The sequence below is a fragment of the Ovis aries genome, chromosome 26 (genome assembly GCF_016772045.2).
Source record: "Ovis aries strain OAR_USU_Benz2616 breed Rambouillet chromosome 26, ARS-UI_Ramb_v3.0, whole genome shotgun sequence".
NCBI classification, from domain to species: domain Eukaryota; kingdom Metazoa; phylum Chordata; class Mammalia; order Artiodactyla; family Bovidae; genus Ovis; species Ovis aries.
This window is the reverse complement of record NC_056079.1, coordinates 42,760,358-42,786,955: the sequence shown is the minus strand read 5'-3', so window position 1 is coordinate 42,786,955 and position 26,598 is coordinate 42,760,358. Positions and strand designations below refer to the sequence as shown.

At 43.9% G+C, this 26,598-nt stretch overlaps 1 protein-coding gene across 1 annotated transcript in view; it reads right to left on the bottom strand.

The window, feature by feature from the left end:
• ZNF385D (zinc finger protein 385D) overlaps positions 1–23,627 on the bottom strand; it is a 1,012,338-nt gene extending 988,711 nt beyond the window's left edge. Inside the window, exon 1 of the mRNA XM_042241407.2 lies at positions 23,523–23,627. Within this exon, the coding sequence (XP_042097341.1) occupies positions 23,523–23,589 (67 nt within the window). The 5' untranslated portion in view covers positions 23,590–23,627. The remainder of the gene's footprint in view (positions 1–23,522) is intronic.
• Between the last annotated feature and the right edge of the window lie 2,971 nt (positions 23,628–26,598).

Genomic DNA, 26,598 nt, shown 5'->3' with positions numbered 1-26,598 from the left:
GCATTTTCCAAGGGGAGAAGTGTAATTCACAGCCCAGACAGGAGCAGTGTCTTAAGATTCTTGGATACCTCTGTGTCTCTTTTGCTGTCTCACATACAGGGTTATCATTACCATCTTTCTAAATTCCATATATATGTGTTAGTATACTGTATTGGTGTTTAGAACAGGCTTTTGGACTCTGTGGGAGAAGGAGAGGGTGGGATGATTTGGGAGAATGGCATTGAAACATGTATAATATCATGTAAGAAATGAATCGCCAGTCTAGGTTTGATGCAGGATACAGGATGCTTGGGGCTGGTGCACTGGGATGACCCAGAGAGATGGTATGGGGAAGGAGGTGGGAGGGGGTTCAGGATTGGGAACACGTGTACACCTGTGGTGGATTCATGCTGATGTATGGCAAAACCAATACAGTATTGTAAAATAAAATAAAGTTTAAAAAAAAGTACATTCTAAAAAAAAAAAAGATTGTTGGATACCAAATTAAACGATCTTTGGACTTTTGATTCTTGCAATATAAATACTTCCTAACAAATTTTTAGAGGAGTGGATTCATCTTGACTTGATGAGGACACAGCCATGAACCAGTTCTATACAATTTTGTCACCAAATATTTATACAGATGTCCCTGGCAGTCCGGTGGTTATGATTTTGCCTTCCAATGCAGGGATGCAGGTTCGATCCCTGATTGGGGACGTAGGATCCCACTTGCCTTGCAGCCAAGAATCCAAAGCATGAAACAGAAGCAATGTTGTAGCAAATTCAATAAGGACTAAAATTGGTCAACATTTAAAAAAAAAATCTTTAAGAAAGTTTTGTAACAACGTCTCAGGTCTTAAGGATAGTATCAAACTATAATAAAACTATAATAAAACTATAGTATCAAACTGTAATAAAATCTGAGCCACTCATTCAGTCCAGATATCCAGTCAGTATAAGTTCAGGGGTAAACATGGTTTTCTAAAAACTGCTACCTAATATTTGCTGTTGGAAGTCTCCTTTTCCATAAGGTAGCAGGCTTCCTGACAACATTTCAGACTAATTCTATCATCTGTGAGTCCTTTTTAGTTATCATGAGTCTCTCATATCCATTTTCAAATTTCAGCCTCATATTTGGTTAAAAGCTGTCCTCTTTTAATAGGAAGCCTCATCTGATGTCACGACTCTTGTCCCCCACCCCCACCCTAGAAAGCTTCTTATTCCAAGGGAGATGAGGTAGGAAGGAAGACGAGGAAGATGCTTCCTGCTGCGCCAGCCCACGGAGACTTGGCCGTCATCTCCTGCGATTGTTCTTTATTTGAAACATCTCACAAATCAATAGTGAGCTTATAGATTCCTCCCTGTAATTTTCTCTGTTCAGGAAGCATCCAAGGGGGCTGCCTTTGCTACATCCACTCCCACCATCTCCAGCTCTTCCCCAGGGTGGAGGTCTGATCTTTCCTAACCCTCGAGTCTTCAGTCCCGCCACGGCCTCTTGCTGCTGGGGTCTCCTCACCCAGTGGAGGGGTCTCTCTCCACATAGATGCGCTCATCTGTGCTACACTGGTGGAGACAGAGGCTCCTCCCACAACAGCCCTGGCCTGAGCTCCGCCAGGCCTCCTGGACCACGCCCATGCCCAAGCAGCATCAAGCTCTCATCCAGACCAGTGGCTCAGCCACTCACATACAAGACACAATCACTCTTCCCCGATTTACTGCTGTGTAGTAGGAAGAACGAACTCGACCCCATATTGAACCCATTTCTTTTACTTTAACCCTTGTATTCTATCGTCCTTGCTTGAAGTTAAGAGAGTTGCCTATAGCCTGAAATATATGGGAAAGCCCATTCTCAAGGCTCTGACCTTTACAGGGACATTCCATTCATGCAGAGCAGGGGTCCGCACAGCCTGTTAGGAACTGGGCTGCACAGAAGGTGTTGAGGGCCAGATATCAAGCAAAGCTTCATCTGTATTTACACCTGCTCCCCATAGCTCACATCCCCTGGTCTGTGGAAAAAAATGGCCTTCCAAGAAACAGGTCCCTGGTGGCCAAAAAGCTGGGGACCACTGATACAGAGATATAAAGTTGCAGAACAGAGAATGACATTTCTCTTGTTGGAGTTTCACAGGGACGTGGTGAACTGACCTACAAGGACAGCTGCAAGAACAAAGGATTCCTGCACAAGAAGCATGCAATGACCATCCACACCACCAATCCTTTTACTACACAGGCAACCTGAATTCTAACTCAAGGAAGATGGTTCTATAGGATACCAGGCCACCACCTTCTAGGCCTGCCTGCCTTCCAGGTAAAGTCACTATTCCTCACCCCAACAACTCATCGCTCACTTTATTGGCCTTTTGAATGTTCCGACTCCTACACGATTGCATCCATCATTATGCAGCAAGCAGTACAGGCTTGGACTCAGTAACAGCTGCAATCTCTGTACTGTTTGACCCAAGAGACAGAGGCATATCATTTAGAAAAATTCAGTTATTTCTGAAACATGACAGAAGTGTTGATATTAAGGAAATGAGCATTTTAATATATTATTAAAACCTTAAATAATGATCTAGATACTATGGTTTTGATAATAGGACAATATCCATCAGACATGTTTTTGTCAAAATAAACCTTCCTTTATTGTTTTCATTATAAATATCACTTAAAAACTATAGATGAGAACAAAAAACAAACAAACAAGGAAAACCTATAATCAATGATTTTCTGAAAGAAATAATCACCATTAACATCTTGCAATATAATAGTCTTCTATAGCTATGCAGTTATATGTGGTATTGTGCTTATTGAAATGAACGAAGTTAAAAATTAAGCTCCTGGGTCACACCAACCTCATTTCAGATGTTCCACATGTGACTAACGGCTACCACACTGAACAAAAACCAGAAAAACAGAACATTACCCACGTGACAGAGTGGTACTGAACAGCACTATACCCCTCTTATTACACACACACAAGCATAAAACTGAAAAGAAGCTGTAATCTTCACACTTGTGATTCCTTTTATTTTCTTACAATACAGTCAGTGTAGTCAAAGGTCAGCAGATACATTTGGGTGACTTTATGAACCCATCATGTTGCATGTTGAGGTTCTTTATGTAGTCTCAGTTGTCCTGCAAAAAAGTTCCACCTATGAATCTATGATTAAGTATGTGTCTGTATACTGTAATATTTCCATTAAGTAAATGTATTTTAGAAAAAGACATACATTTGTTATCGCTAATGACATATATATTTTGTTTCATTTTTTTAAAACTGAAGTAGAGTTCTAACAACACAGCTTTAAAATTTAGATGCATGTTGTCAAGGCTTGCAAAGACTCGGGTGTATTTTACTTCACGTACATCATTTCTAGGTTGTTAAGTATTCCAATAAAATGATAGTAAGAAGCAGGGAAATGATGATACAGGATATAAGGAATAGAAAATAGAGTGTACAAAAAAGAAATAAAATCTCAGAGTGGCAGCTCTTTAAGAGGTCTAGAAAGCAACTAAGACCAAGAAGTCAGTGAGTCTCATGAAAACTTACAGATGGAATAGGCAATGGATTATAGGAAATTAGGAAAAGGCTAGACAGTATTAGAAGTCTGCTGAAGAAAAAGATCCTTCATTTTTAAAATGTCCAGGAAAAAATTTCAAAACCATCAAGAATGTCAAAATCAAATATAAAGCAAGCTAAAACATATTATGTATCATTCCAACCTCACAGAAAGGTAGAATGTATTATGTATTCATTCAAATCCCAAAGAAAGGCAAGGCCAAAGAATGTTCAAACCACTGCACAATTGCACTCATTTCACATGCTAGCAAAGTAGTGCTCAAAATTCACTAAGCTAGGCTTCAGGAGTATGTGAACAAGAACTTCAAAATGTTCAAGCTGGATTTAGAAAAGGCATCAAACTGTCAGTGTCCATTGGATCATAGAAAAGGCAAGAGAATTCCAGAAAAACATCTACATCTGCTTCATTGACTATGCCAAAACCTTTGTGTGGATCACAGCAAACTGTGGAAAATTCTGAAAGAGATGGGAATTCCAGACCACCTGACCTGCCTCCTGAGAAATCTGTATGCAGGTCAGGAAGCAATAGTTAGAACTGGATATGGAACAACAGACTGGTTCCATATAGGAAAAGGAGTACATCAAGGCTGTATATTGTCATCCTGCTTATTTAACTTATATGCAGAGTACATCATGAGAAATGCCAGGCTGGATGAAGCAGAAGTAGGAATCAAAACTACTGGGAGAAATATCAATAACCTCAGATATGCAGATGACACCACCCTTATGGCAGAAAACGAAGAGGAACTAAAGAGCCTCTTGATGAAAGTGAAAGTGGAGAGCAAAAAAAGTTGGCTTAAAACTCAACATTCAGAAAACGAAGATCATGGCATCCGGTCCCATCACTTCATGGCATATAGGCGGGAAAACAATGGAAACAGTAACAGACTTGATTTTCTTGGGCTCCAAAATTACTGAGGATGGTGACTGCAGCCATGAAATTAAAAGAAATTTGCTCCTTGGAAGAAAAGCTATGACCAACCTAGACAGCATATTAAAAAGCAGAGACATTACTTTGCTGACAAAGGTCTTTGTCGTCAAAGCTATGGATTGACCGACCAGTAGTCATGTATGGATGTGAGAGCTGGACTATAATGAAGGCTAGCACTGAAGTTTTGATGCTTTTGAACTGTGGTGTTGGAGAAGACTCTTGACTAAGCCTTGGACTGCAAGGAGATCCAACCAGTCCATCCTAAAGGAGATCAGTCCTGAGTGTTCATTGGAAGGACTGATGCTGAAGCTGAAACTCCAATACTTTGGCCACCTGATATGAAGAACTGACCCATTAGAAAAGACTCTGATGCTGGGAAAGATTGAAAGCAGGAGGAGAAGGGGATGACAGAAGATAAGATGGTTGGATGACACCACCGACTCAATGGATATGAATTTGAGCAAGCTCCAGGAGATGGTGAAGGACAGGGAAGCCTGGTGCCCTGCAGTCCATGGGATCGCAAAGAGTCGAACACAACTGTGACTGAACAATGAACAAAATGTATTATGACTTCGCATCATTTGTAGAGTATAAGAAAAGATCATTCATTAGTCCTCAACCCAAGGAACAAATAAAAAATGTTTAGTACACTCTGTATATGACCGTATATCACAAATTTAAGCATAAAGCCCGTTAAAAAATATATTTCAAAATCACAAAGTACAGAAGCTATGACATATGAAAAACTATACTACCACAAATGGACACATATCTGAGTAAATGCTCTGTGTTATCCTTTCAATATTATTTATATTTCCTACATGTAGACTACTTCTTTTCCAAGAACAAACATGTAATAAAAATGTAGTGGAAAATTAAAAGTTTTAATCTGTGGATATCTATGCATCTGTGTAGAGCCCATGTGCATGTTCTAATAAGTCTGAGATTGAATTACTCTGCATTCCAAGAACTAGCTGAAGGTGGAAATTGAGAGATAGAATCAGGAAAATGCTGTGTAACGAAGTATCTGTTGTATACATCACAGATGTCCTGTTTTTCTGGATTATTGAGCATTTGCAAGACGGTCTATGCATGAAATAGCCACTGCACAGGAGCTATAGTTTGATAAACATGGCATGCAAAAGTTAACACACACTGCTGTTCTGAGTGTTATCTTTGTGTGATTTTTCTTACAGAATCAGCTTTATTTCTTAAGGAACGCGTTTCCTACGGGGCACTTGGAGGTGAAGCAGTACACAGGTAAGGCAGAGGAGATGAATGGAAGAGAGGCTAAACACAAGAGTGTGCCTTCCTTGTGGCCACAGAGACTCCTGATAATAATTATCCAGCATGGATGTGAGAGTAGGACCATAGAGAAGGCTGAGCACCGAAGAACTGATGCTTTTGAACTGTGGTTTTGGAGAAAACTCTTGAGAGTCCCTTGGACTGCAAGGAGATCCAGTCAATTCTAAAGGAAACCAACCCTGGATATTCATTGGGAGGACTGATTCTGAAGCTCCAATACTTTGGCCACCTGATACGAAGAGCCAACTCATTAGAAAAGACCCTGATGCTGGGAAAGACTAAAGGCAGGAGGAGAAGGGGACGACAGAGGATGAGATGGTTGGAAGGCATCACCGACTCAATGGACATGAGTCTGGCAAGCTCCAGGAGACGGTGAAGGGCAGGGAGGCCTGGTGTGCTGCCGTCCATGAGATCACAGAGTCAGACACGAGTGAATGACTGAACGACAACAAGGCCTTCCATGCTAGAATTCTGTTTCCCAATCAATGATAAAGCCAAGGGCTCAGCAAAATGTAAAGATACGGTTGCAAGAATCAAAAGGAGACTAGACAAATAGGTGTATAGATAGATGGATAAATAGATTGTTGTCAATTCACTGCACCATGTCCAGCTTTTTTGGATGGATACATGGATGAATGGATATACAGACAAAAAAAGATGGCTGGATGGATAGACAGACAGACAGAGGATTGTTATAGCTTAATTCCTTAATATACAAGGACAGAGGAATATATAACATCTACAGGCACAAACCAAAGATAAGGCTATTCCATTGGGATATTATTTCTGAGTCTCGTCAATTCAAGGTTATCCTCAATTACATATAATTATACATATTACAAAGCAAGTCTTTGGTACAATATTTAAAAGAGAGGAAAAATGATATGAAATATCAAGAACAAGGGACAAGAGTGGTGACAAAACCAGAGTCTACCATTAAGTGAGCAAAACATTCACTCTCCAGACAATGTCCTCTTTGGTATGTACAAGGAGTGAGACAGCGAGTCAGAATAGGACCCGTGTTATTGTGAGAATATTAATTATATGAAAAGCGCAGGAACAAGCACCAGCACATAAAAAGAAAATTCCATCACTGAGATTATCGAGAAGTTCACACACATAATTACACAGCGCTTTTCCAGTCTTAACACAATGAAGCCTTCAGATAGGAGGAAAAATAGGCCAAAGCATATCATTATCCCCAAATTGCTAAACGAACTCAAAGTGTTTTATAAGTTTAGAGAAGTTTTATAAAGGAGGAAATACCAACTTCAGAGCAGCCCTGAAGTACAATAACAAGTCTGTTAAGAAATATACATAGTTGGAATTAATTTTCTCACTGACCCTCTATTACCTTTTATTTAGATGCAAGTCAAACTTATTTCACTTACTGCCTAAAAATTACTTTCATGTTCTTAATAACTTTTTTTTTAATATGGTCAGTTTTAAGGTGACTTTGGGCCATCAAGTAAAGCTGTATTTTCAGAGTGCTTATATTACCATACAGCATCGTAGCAGTTAGAATATGCTGTGGTGTGCTGCAGTAAGAAAAATCCCCAAACCTCAGTGACTCAAAGAGGCAAAGACTGACTTCTTGCTCATAAAGCATGTTCATTCTAGGTCATCAAGCCTCCATTCCAATGCATCCTGGCTCAGGATCACAGCTACCAAAGCCTCTACCATCCAAAATACCTTTGGTCTCCATGAACCTAACAAATCACCTACCAGCTTTTAATGTCTTCTGCCAGAGAGTGACACATGACTTCCATTCACATGTTCTCAGCCACAGCAAACAACATGCCGTAACCTAACTTCAAGGGGGTAGAGAATTGCAATCCTTCTAGACATTTGGAAAGAAAAGACAGAATACTAGGAAATCGATTAAACCATGATTGTACTGGATATGCCATATTCTAAGTGGTCTCTTGCCTCCTTTTTCTGTTGGCTTTGAGCTCCTGGAAATAAAATGTTGAATCTCATCTATATTTCTAAGATTTGTAATTCATAACATTATACAGTATTGAGTACTCAGTCAGCACTGCTGAATGTAAAACAGAGATAGCCAGCAGCATCACATATTTCAGCATGTTCAAGAAGAAATGATACTGAGAAGACCTTTGGATTTGACACAAAGTTCATGCGTGATCATTGAAAAGTGTCTCAGAAGCATGACAAATCAAGGTGAGACAATGAAAGGAACGCATGGAGGTTGCCCTTTCAAAGTCTGCCATCATGCCAAAGACAGATTTAGGGCAGCTGCTCAAAGGAAGCTATTCTTCATAAAAAGAAGAGGTGAGCTGCTCTGGAGGCATGGGCAGAAGGGAAGGGAGAGTAAGGTTTAAGAGAGTGAGGGATGGATGAAGGGTCTCAGAGGCACCGGGAGGAAGTGTGACATGAAACAGGCGAGCAAGGGTCGGGTTGGAAATCCTTCTGTGATAGAGATGTGATCTGGAGGGTTGTGAGTCAAGTTGTGATGGGAAATGAGAGAAAATGCATAGGAAGATGTGCCTAATGGTCTCCATTTCATCTGAGAAGCTGAACCCAGATCACTTTCTGAACATGGGAGCAGGCTCTGGACAGAAGACATGGCATGGAGGACCAGATCAGACGGGCATGATGTGGAAGGGAAGTGGGAGAATGGATGAGCAGTGGTGGAAAGGGGTGTCCAGTTGGAGTGGAATTTTAAAAGGCAAAGCAAACACTCATCTCTTCAGTTACCAGAATCAGCTACAGACTTAATGACTCGATGGCATGACCCTCCAAACCAGCTGGTTAAAATTCAGGCCCACACCCAAAAAATTGCAAGCAGATGACCCCTTTCTATCATTCAACAAAAATAAACATGATGCTTTGACTCCCTGGGTGAGAAAGTCTAAAACTATGGTTGGCCATTTTGACTTAGCAGTTGGGAACAACATAAAAATAGGATTGCGGAATGCCTTCTCCAAGTGGCCATTTTTCGTCTACTCTCACTGGGCAACACTACAAGGAGACTGCAACTGACTCAACTCACTTAAACATACACAGAAGTGTTGACATGCAACTTCCAAGATTTTCTTCTTCCAATACGTCCTTAAAAATGAGCTGGTATTAGCCTTTTAAAGGAAGGAAAAATAAAATCGCTTTTGCATTTTCCTCAAAAGTAAAGCTAAATTTTCCTAAATATGTGCAGATATTCTGCTACCCTGGGCATATTGATGGAATTTCGTTTTAGTCTTAGCAATCATGAGGTATGAGAAATAAATGTAACAATACTAATTAACTTCATGACCTTGGCTTGGTTCCCATAATTCTTAACCTATGACGATAATAAAGCAATCAGGTTGGTATCTGCTGTTTAAAGGCACAGAAAGAGTTAAACTCTGAGAAAACAGTGCTGGTATTGAAAGAGTCAGGTCGAAAAGAAGTGAGGCTGAATTTTGGAAGGAAATGATCAACTCAATATGAGATGACAGCAGGACTTCCAGGAGAAATGGCAGGAGATGACGTCCTGGAGAGACAGCAAATCTCTCCCTGCTATGGCAATTGGTCATGAGTCATGTGTAAGCAAACCAGTGTATCATATCACTTATGATGCTTGGCCATACGACATTTTCATGGTTATAAGAGACGATTAGCTGCACGTATTAAAGGCAGCATAGTTTTCAAGAACAGGGCATTTTTAAGGTAGGTTTCGGTTCTCACAATTGCTAATGGGACCACTTTTTTACTTGAATGGAAGGCAAAAGAAGGACAGACAGAATGAGAAAGAGAGTCTGGGATTACCGTGATTATAAAAGTCACAGCACCTGACCACCTTCAGAAATGCCTCCTTTGCAGGCTATTCCCAGCGTTACCACGGAAAGGCTTCACGGTGGAGCTCCCACAGCTTGTTTCACTTCCTGAAAAGTCCCTGAACTAACAAAGCAAGGGTCAAATAAACCTTTGCTCTGTGTGTGCCTGTATGTTAGTCGCTGTTGTGTCTCTTTGCGACCCCGTGGACTAGCCCACCAGGCTCCTCTGTCCATGGGATTTCCCAGGCAAGAACAGCAGAATGGGTGGCCATTTCCTTCTCCAGGGAATCGTCCCAACCCAAGGATCGAACCCAGGACACCTGCATGCAGGCAGATTCTTCACCACTGAGCTACTTGGGAAGCCCAGACTTTGCCTATTTTAAACGCATGATTTCTTTCTTGAAAACCCATGCCTGATGATTGCATTATTTTGGACCAAACCTCTTTTACTATTTTCCACAAAAGAATGCCAAGCCATCCTCAAATTAATCTTTCAATGACTTCTAAACTACTTTAGTTTGTAGACACACAGGGCACTCACACACACACACTCACACACACACACACAGCCATATTCACGGAATCAGAACCACAAGTCTAGTTTCAGACACAAGAAGTACTGCGCAGCGCACGGCAGCCTCCTGAAGATCACGCTTCCCCACCTTCTCTATCCGCATTATGGCAATCAACCGAATTCCTATAGCTTGTTACCATCCTCATTTACTAGACTCTCTTTATTGACGCCTCAAGTGAAAGCCAACTCCCCAGATTTATTGCTACTTATTCTAATGACAAAGTAATGGCATGAAATCTCAACAATTATTTCACAGTGGAACAGATACCAATGCGCTCGTCTGCCCTGTTTACCGGAGGGCGTGTGGGAGGAGTGCTGCATTGGGATAGCCGGTCTAGACAGCGGTGTGTCCCTCTATTCACTCAGCACCTTCACTGTTAAGAGCACTTCCACTTAAACAGCTGACTCCCTGGTGGCTCAGCGGTTAAAGTGTCTGCCTCCAATGCGGGAGACCCGGGTTCGATCCCTGGGTCGGGAAGATCCCCTGGAGAAGGAAATGGCAATCCACTCCAGTATTCTTGCCTGGAGAATCCCATGGATGGAGAAGCCTAGTAGGTTACAGCCCATGGGGTCGCAAAGAGTCGGACACGATTGAGCGACGTCACCTTCACCCTCTGAATGGGAAGTCCTGAAAGAGAAACAAGTAATTGCGCATTCCCAGAAGACTCTGTTAAGCAGAGGGATCACTCACTTGGCCCATTTCTGTTTCCTTCAGGTTAGAAAATCTGAGAGCCTTCTAATATTATTTTATTATGCCACCCCTCTAGAGATCACTAGCTCTTCTTACCTTAAACCTTTTGTTATTCTGAAACATATGATGTCGATGATTAAAATAGCACATTTGATGTAGAAAGATAAAAACAAATTGCAGGCTTTTGCTGCTCTAAACAAAACTAGTTTTTTGTATTGTTTTTTAAATCACAAACACATCTGGGAAAGTAGTTAAATTGCCAGGTTTGGGGATGGGGTTAAAACAAATTCATTGAGTAACACAGACTTTCCAGACTCGGCTAGCAGACAAGATGATTCACTGTTCTCACGTGGCAAGACCAAAGGGAAGGCCGGTGGCAGGGAAAGCACAAGAATGCAGAAGCAACCTGCAAACTTGGGCTTGGCCAGCGAGCAACTTGCTGTAATCAGAATGTAACAGGCAGCATCAGCTTACAGAAAGACGCCTTTTGGAGTACCAACTTAGCCTAATCAATTGAGAAACTTATTAATGGGCCTGACAATTTTCCCTAAGGACCACATCAAGGTACAGCAAATGACTCTCAAAGTCACTTTAGTATTTGCATAAAATGAGTTTATCTCTGCATTGAAACTGAGTGTGGTTATAAAGCCTAGCGTGGAGTACATTTTGGAGCAATTTTCAAATTAAAGTTTCATTAGCGCTGCTTTAGTACTGTCGTGTATTGATTGTTCTCATCTCTATTCCATTCCTACACGATCGCTGCCCCCAGTAAATCATCCCAGCGCACGACAGACTCCAGAGGCTGTGCCCCTGTGCATGTCACAAGAGAAGGAAGCCTTTCCAGGTGGCACCAGCAGGCTCAGGCTTGGAGTCAGACCCGGCTAGCTCACGACTCGGCCTCAGCACCTCTGAGTTATTTGGCCCTGTGATTACATGGCCTTTCTTTCGTGTTCTTACCTTTTAAACAATGCTAAACATGGCTAACGGCAACACTTACCCAATTATGGGAAGAAACCAATGAGAAATGTCACATGTCATCTTTGTACCTTGTGAAACATTATTTCAATGTAACATTTTAATATGGGCATCAGAAAACAATGACGATAAAACTTCCTCTAAATGGACATCAAAATGTGAACCCCATCATCTGTAATGACGACCTTTCTTGTCCTGAATATTATTTCCTTTTTCTTAAATTTTCTTAAGCATGCTAAAATACCCTAATTAGGGAAATTTTACTCTTGTTAAATTAGGTAATCTTTTAAGAAAGGAATTATTTCTTCTAACTTCTTCAGAATTCTGAATAGTTTCTCGTTAACTTTGAAATTTTAAACTAAGAAGACATGTTCTAATTTATGATACAAAAAGAGAAAAAACAATTTTCCCAGTATCATCTCTTTAGGTTAACTTGCCTTGGTTTTTTTTTTTTTTTAATGAAGAATCAAAGAAGGATACATTGGCATCAGACATAATTTATAATTAATAAATAATTAAGAATCATACCACTAATTTAAAAGGAATTTTTATAAATACGAAGTGCTCACCAAAGTTCATGGGAATTGAAAAAACGGTCTTTTGAAAGCAATTTCCTCAGGTCAAACTCTTCTTTATGGAATGTAAAAAATTTCACTCAACCTACTAAAAAGTCATCAGTTAGATAGTAACTGCTGTGTCTCCTTTATTTAAGAGAGAGACATTGATAAAACATCAAAATCTGAGAAATCACACTGTTGTATTTAAGGCAATTTTTAGGGTATCTTTAGGCTTTTTAGCTCAATTTTCTACAAGTTCTATATCTACCATGTGTGTGAGTGTGAGAGTGTGTGTGTGTGTGTGTGTGTGTGTGTGTGTGTGTGTGCTCTTAGTCATGTCAGCTCTGCGACCCCATGGACTAACCCCTAGGCACCTCTGTCCATGGATTCCAGGCGAGATTACTGGTGTGGGCTGCCGTTTCGTACTCTAGAGCTATCACATGGCAGGACGTAGTTGTTTATTCATTCAACAAGTGTTTGGGGACACCTATGTTGCTCAAGACACTGACAAACATTTCCGGAGGTAGAAAGATTAATAAAACACAGCCTCCACCATAATGCTGCTACTGCTGCTGCTGCTGCTAAGTCACTTCAGTCGTGTCTGACTCTGTGTGACCCCATAGACAGCAGCCCACTAGGCTCCTCTGTCCCTGGGATTCTCCAGGCAAGAACGCTGGAGTGGGTTGCCATTTCCTTCTCCAATGCGTGACAGTGAAAAGTGAAAGTGAAGTCACTCAGTCATGTCTGACTCCTGCGACCCCATGGACTGCAGCCCACCAGGCTCCTCCATCCATGGGATTTAATGGGATTATATTCATTATTATCTCAATCTCTGATGCTCAGGGTGACCTATAAAGAACTGAATTATCAAGAGAAATCCCAGCTCACTCACTGCACCTGACTCACTAATTCTTTAGGCAGATACAGACTTGCCCACAACTCCTACCCCAGAGATACCCTTACCATTTCTCGAAGGGATCCATTTTCTCAGGTTCTCTAAAAAGTCCAGCTGATTCCAGCTTTCAACTCATCACAAAGAATATGAGTATGGGGGATTTGTCAAAGGAAGGGGGCTCAACTCACTGGCAAGCAAGCACAGTCAGAGGGTTGTTAAAAGGGCAAAATGTACAAAGCATTGTCTAACGGGTATATGGCCCTCCCATCCTGCTGGAAATTGAAACATCTGAAGTTAAGCCAGACCAGAAGGCATCCCAGTAACTACGCTGCTCAGTGTTTTGTAAGAAAGATTCCTATGAAAGGCTCTGCTAGGTGAAGAACAGGGTGTAGTTCACCCACCATTCAGTTCACTCCAGCAGGACGCACGGCAAAAATCGTCCTCGGCCTCAGTAGGAGGAATGGTCTGTCATTCCAAACAGCAGAATTCTGACAATATGCCTCCACGGGTCCGAGGGTTGTTTAAAAACATGGATCAAGTTTATGAACCATATCCTCCCAGCAGATAATCTGAGCATGAGTTGGAGTATCCTCACATAGCTTTCCTCTTCTTAAGGAAATTTGTTCTTATCAGGAGCTTGCAAATGATTCATTGATTTCTAAATTCTTTGAAGTATAACTCAAATACAGACAAGTGCATAAATTGTATATTCAAACTGATGAATTTTTACAAGTGAATAGACCCATGTAACCATCACCCAAATCAGGAAACATTTTCAGCACCTTACCCCTCCCTCACCAATAACTATGATGGGTCATTCAGTTCCTTTTGCTTCATTTTGAAAGTTACATAATAGAATCAGGCTTTAGGAGGGTTTCTGGCCTTTGTTAGTCAACATCATGTTTGGAAGATCACCCAGATTTTAGTCTATAACTGCAGTTTGTTCATTCTCATCCAAGTCTCTTTTTAATTTAACAACATTTTATATTGTTTTTAAAACTTCTTAAGCCCGTTAACAAAAAAGGTAAAAAAAAAAAAGACAATGGCTTCTTCTAGATAAATTGGACTTCTTGAATTTTTTTTTAATGGTCCATCAAAAGACGCTATCACCAGAATATAAAGGCAACATACAGAACGGGGAATGTTTGCAGATTATATGCCTGGTTATGAGTCAGGTTCTAGAATGCATTGTTGTTCACTCACTTAATCAAGTCCAGCTTCTTATGACCCTATGGACTGTAGCCCATCAGGCTCCTCTGTCCATGGGATTTCCCAGACAAGGAAATTGGAGTGGGCTGCCATTTATTTTCTTCTCCAGGGGATCTTCCCGACCCATGGATAGAACCTACTTCTCGGGTATTGGCAGGCAGATTCTTTACCACTGAACCACCAACCAGAAAACCAAACGATCCAGTTCAAATATAAGCAAATAACTTGAACAGACATTTCTCCAAAGAAGATATGTAAATGGTCAGCAAGGACATAAAAGGATGTTCCACCTACTAGTCATCAGAGAAATGCAAATTAAAACTACCGTGAGACACCACCTCATGCCTTAATGGGCTTTAATACAGGCTTCTGGATAAGCCGGTTACAGAACAGGAGTGTTGGCAGGGCTTGGAGAAATTGGAACCCTTGTGTATTCAGAATGTAAAATGGTAGAGCCACTGAGGAAAATATCTCGGTGGTCTCTCAAAAAGTTTAAAATAGGATGAACACATGACCCAGCAATCCCACCTCAGGATATACTCCAAAGGCAGCGAGCGCAGCCTCGAAGAGATGTTTACACACCTCTGGGGGCAGCAGCACCACTCACAGTAAGCTAGGCGTGGAAGCCACACAAGCAGCCCTCAACAGATGACTGGCTAAGCAACAGGTGGTACAGAGAAATGACGGGCTATTTCCTGCAAAATGCAGTCTACACATACAATGGGATGTTTGCTTCCTTAAAAGGAAGATAATTCCGACATATGCTACCACCTAGATGAACGTTGAGGACACCGTGCTAAATGAAATAAGCCTGTTACAAAAAGACAAACCCGGCCTCACCCCACGTAAAGTATTTAGAGTAGCTGAAATCACAGACTGAATGGTGGTTACCAGGGGCAGGAGGGAAAGAGGAATGAGGAGCTGCTGTTTGATGGGTATAGAGAGAGTTTGGGTTTTATAAGAAGAAAAGAACTCTGGAGACGTGGGCGGGGGCTCAGATTACACAACACGGTGGATGACCTCCATACCGCAGCTCTGCACGCTCCAAAATAGCTGCGGTGGTCAATTTCACGTTGTACAGATTTCGCTACTAAAAAACTGGGGAGAAGGTAAAGAATAAATAAAGGTGGTCTGGTAGGTAAGAACCCGCACCTCCACTGTAGATGTGTGATCTCTGGTTAGGGAACTAAGGTCGAAAATTCCCCAGGCTATGACGCACAGCCACAGTGTCTATTCACTAAGGCCTAAAATTAACTAATGCCTGTTAGAAAAAGAAATGTGAAAAGTAAACAATTCCAAAGAAAAGTTCTTAATTCTCAGTTAAACCAAAAATCCAATTCACCACAACATTTTAGTAATTGATATTTCTAGTTAATTATGTTATGTGACTGATGAAATTCTGTTTCTTTCTCTAAAATTTTACCTTTGTGCCTTTTGTTAAATTTGCTCCTGATTCTCTGTTTCAAGGCGTATATGACACAACCGGGAAGAACAGGGTGCAGAAGCTCTCCCTTCCTGGCTGGGCGTATGCTAGTCCTTGGCTCAGCTTCTTATCTCCAAAGTGGCTTTAGCAGTCATTTTTTGCTCCCAAAAGTTCAAGGTCTAACATAAAGAGCCAACTATACCTAATAAAAGTACCCACTAAAAGGTATTATCTGTTTACAAAGCGTGAAGTCAAAGTGAAGTCACTCAGTCGTTGGACTCCTTGTAATCCATGGACGGTAGCCCTCCAGGTTCCTCTCTCCATGGAATTCTCCAGGCAAGAAAAGAATACTAGAGTGAGCTGCCATCCCCTTCTCCAGGGGCTCTTCCTGACCCAGAGACGGAACCTGGGGCTCCCACATAGCAGGCAGAGTCTTTACCATCTGAGCCATCAGGGAAGCCCAGCTGTGTAGAACCAGTTCACTTCAGCCGCTCATTCGTGTCCGACTCTTGGGGACCCCATGGACTGCAGCACGCCAGGCCTCCCTGTTCATCACCAACTCCCAGAGCTTGCTCAAATGCATGTCCATCGTGTCAGTGATGCCATCCAACCATCTCATCCTCTGTTGTCCCCTTCTCCTCCCGCCTTCAATCTTTCCCAGCATCAGGGGCTTTTCCAATGAGTCAGTTCTTCACATCAGCTGGCCAAAGTGTTGGAGTTTCAGCTTCAGCATCAGTCCTTTCAATGAATATTCAGGACTGATTTTGTAGAATAATGTTGTGTAGTGTTGTGTGGTTGAATAGTTGTGTAGAATAGTGTTATTTATACACTAGATATGCTACCAAATGCAAGTTCCTGTGCGCAAGGAACTTTGAGACAAAACAAATGGAAACATGGGAGTTTGGAGCAGAGAAAGATTTACTGCAGGGCCAGGCAAGGAGAATGGGGGGCTGTGCCCCACTAAATCCCCTCTGAACTCCTCAGAGGGTTTTGGCAAAGCATTTTTAAAAGCCAGGTGAGGGGGTCATCCCAGTGCTTATGCTCGGCTCAAGCACAGTTCTCTCACTGGTTGGTGGTGATCAGTCCTTAGGTACCAGAAGGTTTGGGGACCATGTGCTCAGGACCATCAGGCAGATCAGTTCTTCCATTTGGCTGTGGCTTTTAGCATCTGAGAACGTCTTTGAGGTACCGTTATCTGGGTACTTCAGAGAAGAGCGACAGCAGAGGATACAGGGGAGGGATCTGTGCCTGGAAGGCTCCAGCGGCTCCCGCTCAGTTACAGACGTCCCATGAGCCCAGCCTCTTGCTTTTCCTGCTGCTGTTGGCTATATCCCCAGCACAAGCATTCTATAAACACACAGGGATCACTCGTTAGATAGTTACTGACTGCATTATGTGAAAATGCAATGAACAGAAAAGAATCACATGTCCTGCACTCTGTGGTCCAAAATTAGGTCCAAATTTTAACATAAATTAAGACAGTATACTTTATTTTCATTTTTAACTTTTTATTTTGTATTGGGGTAAAGCTGACTATATACAGTTGATGCTTTTGAACTATGGTGTTGGAGAAGACTCTTGAGAGTCCCTTGGACTTCAAGGAGATCCAACCAGTCCATCCTAAAGGAAATCAGTCCTGAATATTCATTGGAAGGACTGATGCTGAAGCTGAAACTCCAATACTTTGGCCAGCTGATGTGAAGAACTGACTCATTTGAAAAGACCCTGAAGCTGGGAAAGATTGAAGGCGGGAGGAGAAGGGGACAACAGAGGATGAGATGGTTGGATGGCATCACCGACTCAATGCACATGAGTCTGAATAAACTCTAGGAGTTGGTGATGGACAGGCAGGCCTGGCATGCTGCAGTCCATGGAGTCACCAAGAGTCGGACATGACTGAACAACTGAACTGAACTGATAGCCCATTAACAATGTTGTGAGAGTTTCAGGTGAACAGCGAAGGGACTCAGGCGTACATATACATGTATCCATTCTCCCCCAAACTCCCCTCCCATCCACGCTGCCACGTGACACTGAGCAGAGTTCCCTGTGCTGTTCAATAGGTGCTTGTTGGTGGTGCAGTTCAAATACAGCAGTGTGTACATGTCCGTCGCAAGATGCAACTTCTGGTCCTTTCTGCACTTCCCACAATTTAGCTACGTCAGTTCTGCTATCTTATCATACATCTACCACCATAGAAAAATAGGAGGAAGACGATCGTTGTGGGCAAAATGCCATGTACTCCTTTCGGCTACTTTAAACCCGAATCCCTGAAACTGGCAAATATGGTTTTTCGGGGAAAGGGTCTTTGCAGATGTGATTAAGCTAAGGATCTTAAAATGGGAAATCATCCTGGTTATCAGCGTAGGCCCTACATACAGTCCTTGAGCTTCCTTAGAGAAAAGCAGAGAGAGGCCAGACTCCCTGAGGAGAAGGTGGTGGGAAGGCAGAGCCCGAGCGGGGCGAGGGGACTGCAGACGACGCAGCGCCTGCAGCCACGGGAGCTGCAGGAAGCAAGGTACGGCTTCCCCCCTCGAGCATCCTGACAGCCTTGCTGACACCCTGACCTGGACCCCGAGACACGGATTCCTGGCTTCTGACCTCTGGAACTGGGAGAGAATACATTTCTGATGTTTTAAGCTACCAAGTTGGTGGACATTTGGTTCAGGAGTCACAGGAAACATGTGAAGATGATTAAACGCAATCGACATCAGTAGCAAATTCACTTTGTACTGGACACTATTTGAAGCACTTTATATGTGCTTCCAATATTAAAGCACCATATATATATGTGTATATATACACACACACACATAGATATATGTATATATATACACACACACATATATATATGTGTATATATATATACACACACATACACATATCTTATTAAGCCTTCAATCCACCCTTGTGATAGACTATTTACTATCACCATTTTATAGATGAGGACATGGAGTCCAAGAGCTGTACAAAAAGCTCATGAAATTCTCACAGCTTTCAAGGACCAGACAAGGAGGTAAACCCAGGCATTCCATTTCTTGAGTTTACGCCCTTAAATGTTACACCTTGTTAATCGACTGTTTTGTCTCTGTGAGTTTAATGCCATATTTTACTATGAGTGTACAATGTGTAACCACCCGAGAATCAATCCAGCAGCTTAAATCTCTGTTCTTTACATTCTTGTTGCTCTGGATAGATTTGGTGCCCAGGCTAAACTCTCAGAAGTTGTTCTCAACAAAATACAATTTAAAATCTCAATTTTCCAAGATGCCTTCTAGAGTTTTGTGTGTATTCCTCTGTTTAAGTGGAAGTAAAGATATTATAAGAACATTCACTCACTTTTTTTTTCATTTCTTGAGGGCAGATGAAAGATTGTTAAAGGAGAAAGAAATCTCCAATAATTTTACTAATACATTATAAAATAGTGGTGAACACCTCTTTAGATATAAAAACAGAATACATGACAAGATCATTGAGATCTAAATTGAGAACATCTGACCCCATGTTATGAGAAACCCTTAGGAAAATCCTCAAATAGACTTCTCTGATACTAAACTGTAATAATTTTTTTTTTTCTTCTCATGGAGACAGACTGGGTTAAACTCAGGATATTCCAAGATGGGTACTGTTTCAAGATGGGCTACATGACTGCATGGAAGGAAAATAAGGACTCCTTCATGGCAAACTTCTCACTTAAAACACCTGCATAGAAGTGCTGCCTGCTTGCCTTTGGATGACACTGTAGGTGACGTAATAAAGCCATTAAGTTGTCTAGACGGCCCTCTTCCAATCTAGGACTGTGTCTAGCACCCTATCTCAGTCCATCAGTTAGGAGTATGAGAGTCTTCAGCCTAGACAGAATGCCAGAAGTGGTCTAGAATTACCCAGGTGGGATTAAAAATCACATTTAAAATGGAATAAAGACGGTGAAGGAATCTGATTCATCTCAGCCTCTCAGTATCTTCACTTTTTTCTCATTGCAATTTTTCTTTTAAGGTTAAGGCTAGGTTATTCCAGAAAGGGGAGTGATTGCTAATTTTAGTAGGCCCTAGAAGATATAAATTAATACATTTTTAATGTACTGGAATTTTAAAATTGATCTACAGTGCATTATTCACTGGTTCAAAAGATTAATTATATTGAAGAATTCTCAGCCTGCACTCGATTTGAGCTGATCCAGGTTTCCTAAGAGGTTATTTAAGTTCTTGCTTGGTTGCCAACCTACGGGCTTCATTTTATTCAAACTCTCACTTTAGAGCCCTTGTCAAAAATCAAAGAAGTGTCATCCACCTTGAGTTCTCAGCTCTCGAAACATTCAAAATTACATATCCTTCCCCAATATTAGTTTCTTCGAACTGTGATGTCAGTGTGACTCTGATGCTTATGGAATTTAAGTCACTTTTCAGAGCTCTGATTGTTCAAACCACCAGATAATATAAAAACCTATTAATCTTACTATGCAAATATTGAATTTTAAAAACACAGGAGGACATGTTCATGTAATTATAAGGTTAACTCATTTATAAGACTCCCACTGTCATAAAATATTCTGCAATTCAAGTTTATAATTAGTTTCAATACTTTACTTCTAAGGTTAAATATACTAGCCTCTATAACAACCTCATTATTTCAAAAACAAACAAAACCTCTAGGCAAGTTATTACGGTGCTATTTTTATACTCCTGATAAAATGCTTACATATTCAGAAATGTATTATTTTCAGTAGGCAAAATATATGTTTAAGACTTCAACTATATCAAAAGACAACAATGTATATATCATGTGATGTTGTTACTACTAGAAAATACAATTTAACTCTCAAACGATAGAGAAGCTATGGCAACAGCGGTTAGTTTACCAGCACACTGCAATGTCAATTTATTTGAAAACATTAAGATACCATGCAAATGAAGTGAAACATGGTAAAGGATCTTCCTCAAAGATCCTCTACTTCCCAAAGCTGCTCCCACTTCTGAAATATTAATAGCAGAGTGTCCCAATGGATTTATTCACTTTTATTTGAAAATTCCATATGTACAGTCAAATCAGATCTGTGATTTATCACTGTTCCCCAAACGAGCATAACAGCTTGTGAAGAAATATGACAAACACATCTTATTTGGTACTCTTGCTCTTAGTTTAAAAAAAAAAAAAACTCAAAATCTTTAGACAGGCATTGACATAACTAATCTGAGAAACTCACAAGCAATGAGTTTATAAAGTTGGAGATGACAAGAAAATAATGGAAGATGTGTACTCAGCTACCAGCAGACACTTTGTAGTGCAATAAGAAACTCAACATCTTAATTAAATTTCAAATAAAATAACCCTAAATTAGATGTGAATCTTTTAGCCAGAGTTGTTATTACAGATGAAACACTGTGTTTTGTTGAACTGCAAACATGTTTCATTATTAAACTTTTGATACACCTAGTAAATACCAAATCACAGCAGGGGGTGTAATTGTTTTGGAAATACTGCTGGAAATAAAAATGAAACTTTAAAACAAACTGTTAGTGTCTTAACAGAAACTCAACATCCTGTTAGGATCCGAGCATTAATTATAAGCTGGCTGAAATATGAGAATGTCCAGGTAGACCACAGGATAAAGCTACAGATTCATTCAAAGATGTGCTTGATGCTATGTTAAATCACATACTTCTAATAGAAGGGCTATAATATAGTTCTATAACTGATTGATAATAACAGGACTCAAGGAAGGACTGTCATCAAGGTAAATACCAGGAGCTCGGCATTTAGACCTCTCTAGAGCTGGCAGGTGCCAGTAAATAAATGCCGCACAATTGTCACTCTGCCGTTTCAAGTTACAAGCTGCACACCTGTTACAATAAAAATGCATTTGAAATAGCTGTAGATGAATCAGTCCATGATAGGGTCATCACCTGAGCAACTTCTCAGGGGATTTGGAATGTAGAGGTTGTCCTCCCGCTTTTCAAAGGAGTCTCACAGAGGTCCTGGTCATGGAACTGCTCTGGAGTCCAGCGGCCTTGGGCTCCCGAACACTGACTCTGGACCTTTCCCAAATTTATCTCTGAAGCCTGTTTTCCCTTACCCACAAAGTGAAGATGGAAAAGGTGCTGCCTTCTTGGGATATTTGCAGCTGCAATAAAGCCTTGAATGCACTTCCTGATGTGCAGTGAACGGGGAATACTTAGACGTCGTTGATACTGCTATTGAGGTTGACGTCACTATTACTATTAAGTGACCCCGAAGGGCCTTAGGCCACTTTGTCACAGAGCAAAAATAGTCCAGAAGTCCTAACTTTTGGCTCAAGTCACTTTCTCCTACGCCAGAGAGTTTCCAAACTTCACTTATTTAAATCTAAGATGATACATTAACTCAAGACATGTGCTCATCCCCCACTCCATATTTCAGCTGCATTCCAGGAGGTTGCAAGTTCATTTCTGAGGAACAGCAAGGAAAGGAGTAGAAACTGCAGCAAAGCCCAGCCATGCTGGGCTGCGTCAGTCTCCACAACTCGAAATGGCCCACATTTGCCTTTCATGCTTGGAGACCACAGACCAGGGCCTAAATTACCCAGAGCAGGGCAGGGGGTAGCACGAAAACCCAGAGGAACGGACACCGTCCAGTGGATCGCAGGGGACACGGCGAACCGGAATGAAGCCGACACTGGAAAGTCACGTTTAACACTCCGACTAGCAAACCGCCTCAAAAGAAGAAACATTTCCTCATCCCATTTCCAAAAAGCAGCGCAGGAATGTCCTAGAAAAGCGCCAGTTCGAGGGTCCACTGGTAACACCCACAAACAGAAGGACGGCCTCCCAAGTCGGTTCAGGGTTCCAGGTCTTGGAGAGGCTACCACGCAGGAAGGGCACGATCCTCCTTAGTCCAGCCGAGCTCAGGCTAAAGGAGGACACAGCCTTTCCTCCAGAAACTCGCACGAAGCGGCCAGGTCTAAACGTTTAAGGGGCTCAGATCGGGAGCTGGGCATTGCGCCGGGGGAGACTCCTTCCTGGGCACAGCTCTTTCCCCTCTGGACCCCAATTTGCACGCACAAGAAAACTTCTCCCAAAGGGCAAGAAGTCGCGGGGTACCGCAGACCCCCCGCGCTCACTTCTAACCAGGTCCGGGGGCCCCGGAGGTGGATGCCATCCAGGGGCGCCTATATGACCTCGGCCCCCGACCCCCGCTCTGAAAGTCCAAACGGTGCCCCTGGAGAGAGGCTTCCTGCAGCTCAACAGCTTCTCGCGGGGAAAGGCGGACAGCGGAGGGGCAGCCAGCCTGCTGCTCTCTTATCCCAACAAGTTCGCCGCTTGCCCGAGGGGGCAGCGCGCCCCACGCCGCGGAGACGGGCGGCGGCGTCCAGCCGGGAGAGCCCGCCCGCGCTCGCTGGCCGGGCCAGGCTGCCCCCTGCGCCCCCCCGCTGCCCCCGACGCCCTGGTCCTCAGCAGCCTCTGTGTCCGGAGACCCTGGAGCTCCGCACTCCCCACTCGCGCCGCCTCTCCGCGGGGCGCGGGGACAAGGGTGGCGGCGGGGGTCCCCGGCAGGCCGGCGACCGCGCGCAAACACACCCCGCGGGGGCGCCCCCGCGGCGCCCGGCCCCGCAGCCCCGCCAACTCCCCAGCCGCCGCTCGGGCGCTCAACTTACCGGGGCCGGGCGGCGCTGGGGGCGAGCCCAGCGGCTTCTCTCTCCTTCCTCCCGCCGAGCCCTTCATCTTCCTGCCGGCCGCAGCCCGGCGCCCCGGCCCAGGCATCGGGGGTGGGGGCCCCGGGGCGCACGGCGGCGGGGGCCGGCCCGGCGCGCCAGGAGAGCGGCCCCGGGCGCGGGCGGCAGGTGCGGTCCGCGCGCCTCTCTCCGGCGCGGCCCGGCCCAGGTGCGCCCCGGGGCCCGGGAGCGAGCGAGGGAGCCGCGCGGAAGCCAGGAACGGGCGGGAGGCCGGGGCTGGCTGTCAGCGAGCGAGCGGCTCGTGGAGTGGAGGCGAGCGCGGGGCGGAGGGACGCATCCAGGAGCGAGACCGTGGGGACGAGCTCCCGCGCGGCGCCGAGCGCGGCTCTCCCGCGCGCTCGGGCCCTTTATCCTCGGGGGTGGCTGCAGGTACCTGAGGACCACTCCCCTCTCCCCAGCCCGCCGCACTCCCCCGCTCTCCCAATCGTTAGCCTCCACCCTCCGCGCAGACACGAAGTGGAGGTGACGGGGTGAAGCTTCTGCAGATCCGCAGGGAACCCTGTCTCCACAAACCCTGCGTGCTCATCCCTCTGAGGGGCACGCGTCCTCCCCACTCTCCTCCCCTCCCATTTCCCGGCCCTCTGCCCCCCGCCCCCACCTCCCTCACTCCAGGTAGAGGGTCTGAAAACACACCCTTGGTCGTCCAGGTCGAGGACCTAGAGGGGTCCTTCCCAAACTTCACTGTGCGGGGAATCACCCAAGGGTTCGTGCTAAAGTTCACGTCCAGGTCCCACTGGACTGGAATGGGCCTTGAGGCTCTGCGTGTTTAATTATGAGGCAGAGGCTGCTGATCCAAGGGCCACATTTTAAGTGACACAACGGGGAGGAACAAAATGAACCCACTTTCTGATCTCAGCTGAGCCACTGTTTGCAAGATGACTTGGAATCACAGGTCGCCGAGGCATTCCGTGTTTGTCCTGGGATTTTAGGATGCTGTGGAAGCCAAATGGAGCAAAAAGATAAACCGCTCTACAGGTACCAGGCTCTCGTTATTGTCTTTAATAATTACTCTTGATAAAATCCTTAGGAATGCGAGTACTGGGGAACGTGGACAAGAAGACTGCAATCTGCAGCTCTCTATCTTCTCAACAGAAGCTCTAAAAACCAGCCAGCAGTGTTACTGTGCTCAGTTGCTCAGCTGCATCAGACTCTTCCTGACCCCATGGACTGTAGCCCCATGGGATTCTCCAGGCAGGAACACTGAGGTGGGTCGCCACACCCTCCTCCAGGGGGTCTTCCCGACCCAGGGACCAAACCCACATTTCCCACATTGCAGGTGGATTCTTTCCCATCTGAGCCACCAAGGAAACCAGCAGTGACCACCCCACAAACACACCATCGTTTAGAAAGAAATGCTAAGAAACATCCTTGGAGGGCTAGCCTAGAAGACAGATCTGATATAACGAGTTGATAAGACCTAGAATCAGACAATGGCAGAGATGCAGAGAGAACGGGAGGCAGTGGAAGCCATGGGGAAGGGGCCCTGAGGTAGGACTGGTGATAACCCCGGTGGGAAGCGAAAGACAAAGCTGTTTCAAAGGAGACGTTTCTGAGACACGCATTGTCTGACTTGTGGTTTTGAGTCTGGACTGAAAAATTCGGGACACCGAGCTGAGATGTCAGTGGGACTTCCCTGGCAGCCCAGTGTTAACACCACGCCTTCCAAGGCACAGAGTGCAGGTCCAAGCCCGGAGCGGGGCTAAGAACACACGTGTCTTGCAGCCAGAAACCAACACACGAGACAGAAGCAATACTGTAACTAATTCAACATTTAAAAGTGATCCACATTAAAAAATCTTAAAGAATTAATTCATCAAGAAGGGAACCTCCAGTTGTTTGCTTTTATTTTTATGTTTTGTTTCTTTGGCAAAGGGTATCAGTTAAAGAATCTGTCTACAGTGCAGGAGACCCAGGTTCGATCCCTTGGTTGGGAAGATCTCCTGGAGGAGGAAATGCAACCCACTCCAGTCCCCTTCCCTGGGAAATCCCATGGACAGAGGAGCCTGGCGGGCTATAGTCCATGGGGTCATGAAGAGTCGGACATGGCTGAGCAACTAAAGCACCGCTGCCATCAGCTGAGTTCCCTGCGGATCCTTCTGGGCAGAGCCTCAGGCAGACGTTCAGGTGGGGTGCTTACTCACAGAAGCTCGAGCCTTGCTCTGCGGAAGCGGGCTGTAGACTAGAGCTTGTGCTGGCTCCCATGTCTGAGAAGCCTGGGATGCGTCTAGGATGGAAAATGATTGGGATAATGTGCAGTTTCCGAGGTAGAGGAGAGAAAGTATCCAAGTGCTCAGGACAGCAGCCTGGAGCTCTGTGACCTCCCCGCTCCTACGGGCCATCACCTGTAACACGTGGATTCACAGGGGATGCCGGAGCTCTGCGTAAAGGACTTGTGAGGCCTGGGGAAGACACCACACTGTTCCCTCATTGGTATTTTCTGCTCTCTCCTGTAGGGCCTGAGAGGGCAGGAGCATACGTATCACTCTCACTGTTACAGCCTCAACACCTAGCGGTTTGGTACACAGTAAGCCTTGGACTGCAAGGAGATCCAACCAGTCAATCCTAAAGAACATCAAGCCTGAATATTCACTGGAAGGACAGATGCTAAAGCTGAAGCTCCAATACTTTGGCCACTTGATGTGAAGAGCCAACTCATTAGAAAAACCCTGATGCTGGGAAAGATTGAAGGCAAAAGGAGAAGAGGGAAGTAGAAGATGAGATGGTTAGATAGCATCACCGACTCAATGGACATGAACTTGAGCAAACTCTAGGGGATGGTGAAGGACAGGGAAGCCTGGTGCGCTGCAATCCATGGAGTAGCAAAGAGCTGGACACGACTCAGAGAATAACAACAGGCTCTAGAAATGTTCATTGAATGAATAAATTAATAATTCAGTAGGAAAATGAAGAGTACAACCAAATCACAATTCAAATTATGAGAAGAGATGGCTATGTGGGTTCTGCTATCCCAATGTTGTAGACGGCAAGTCAGGGCAAT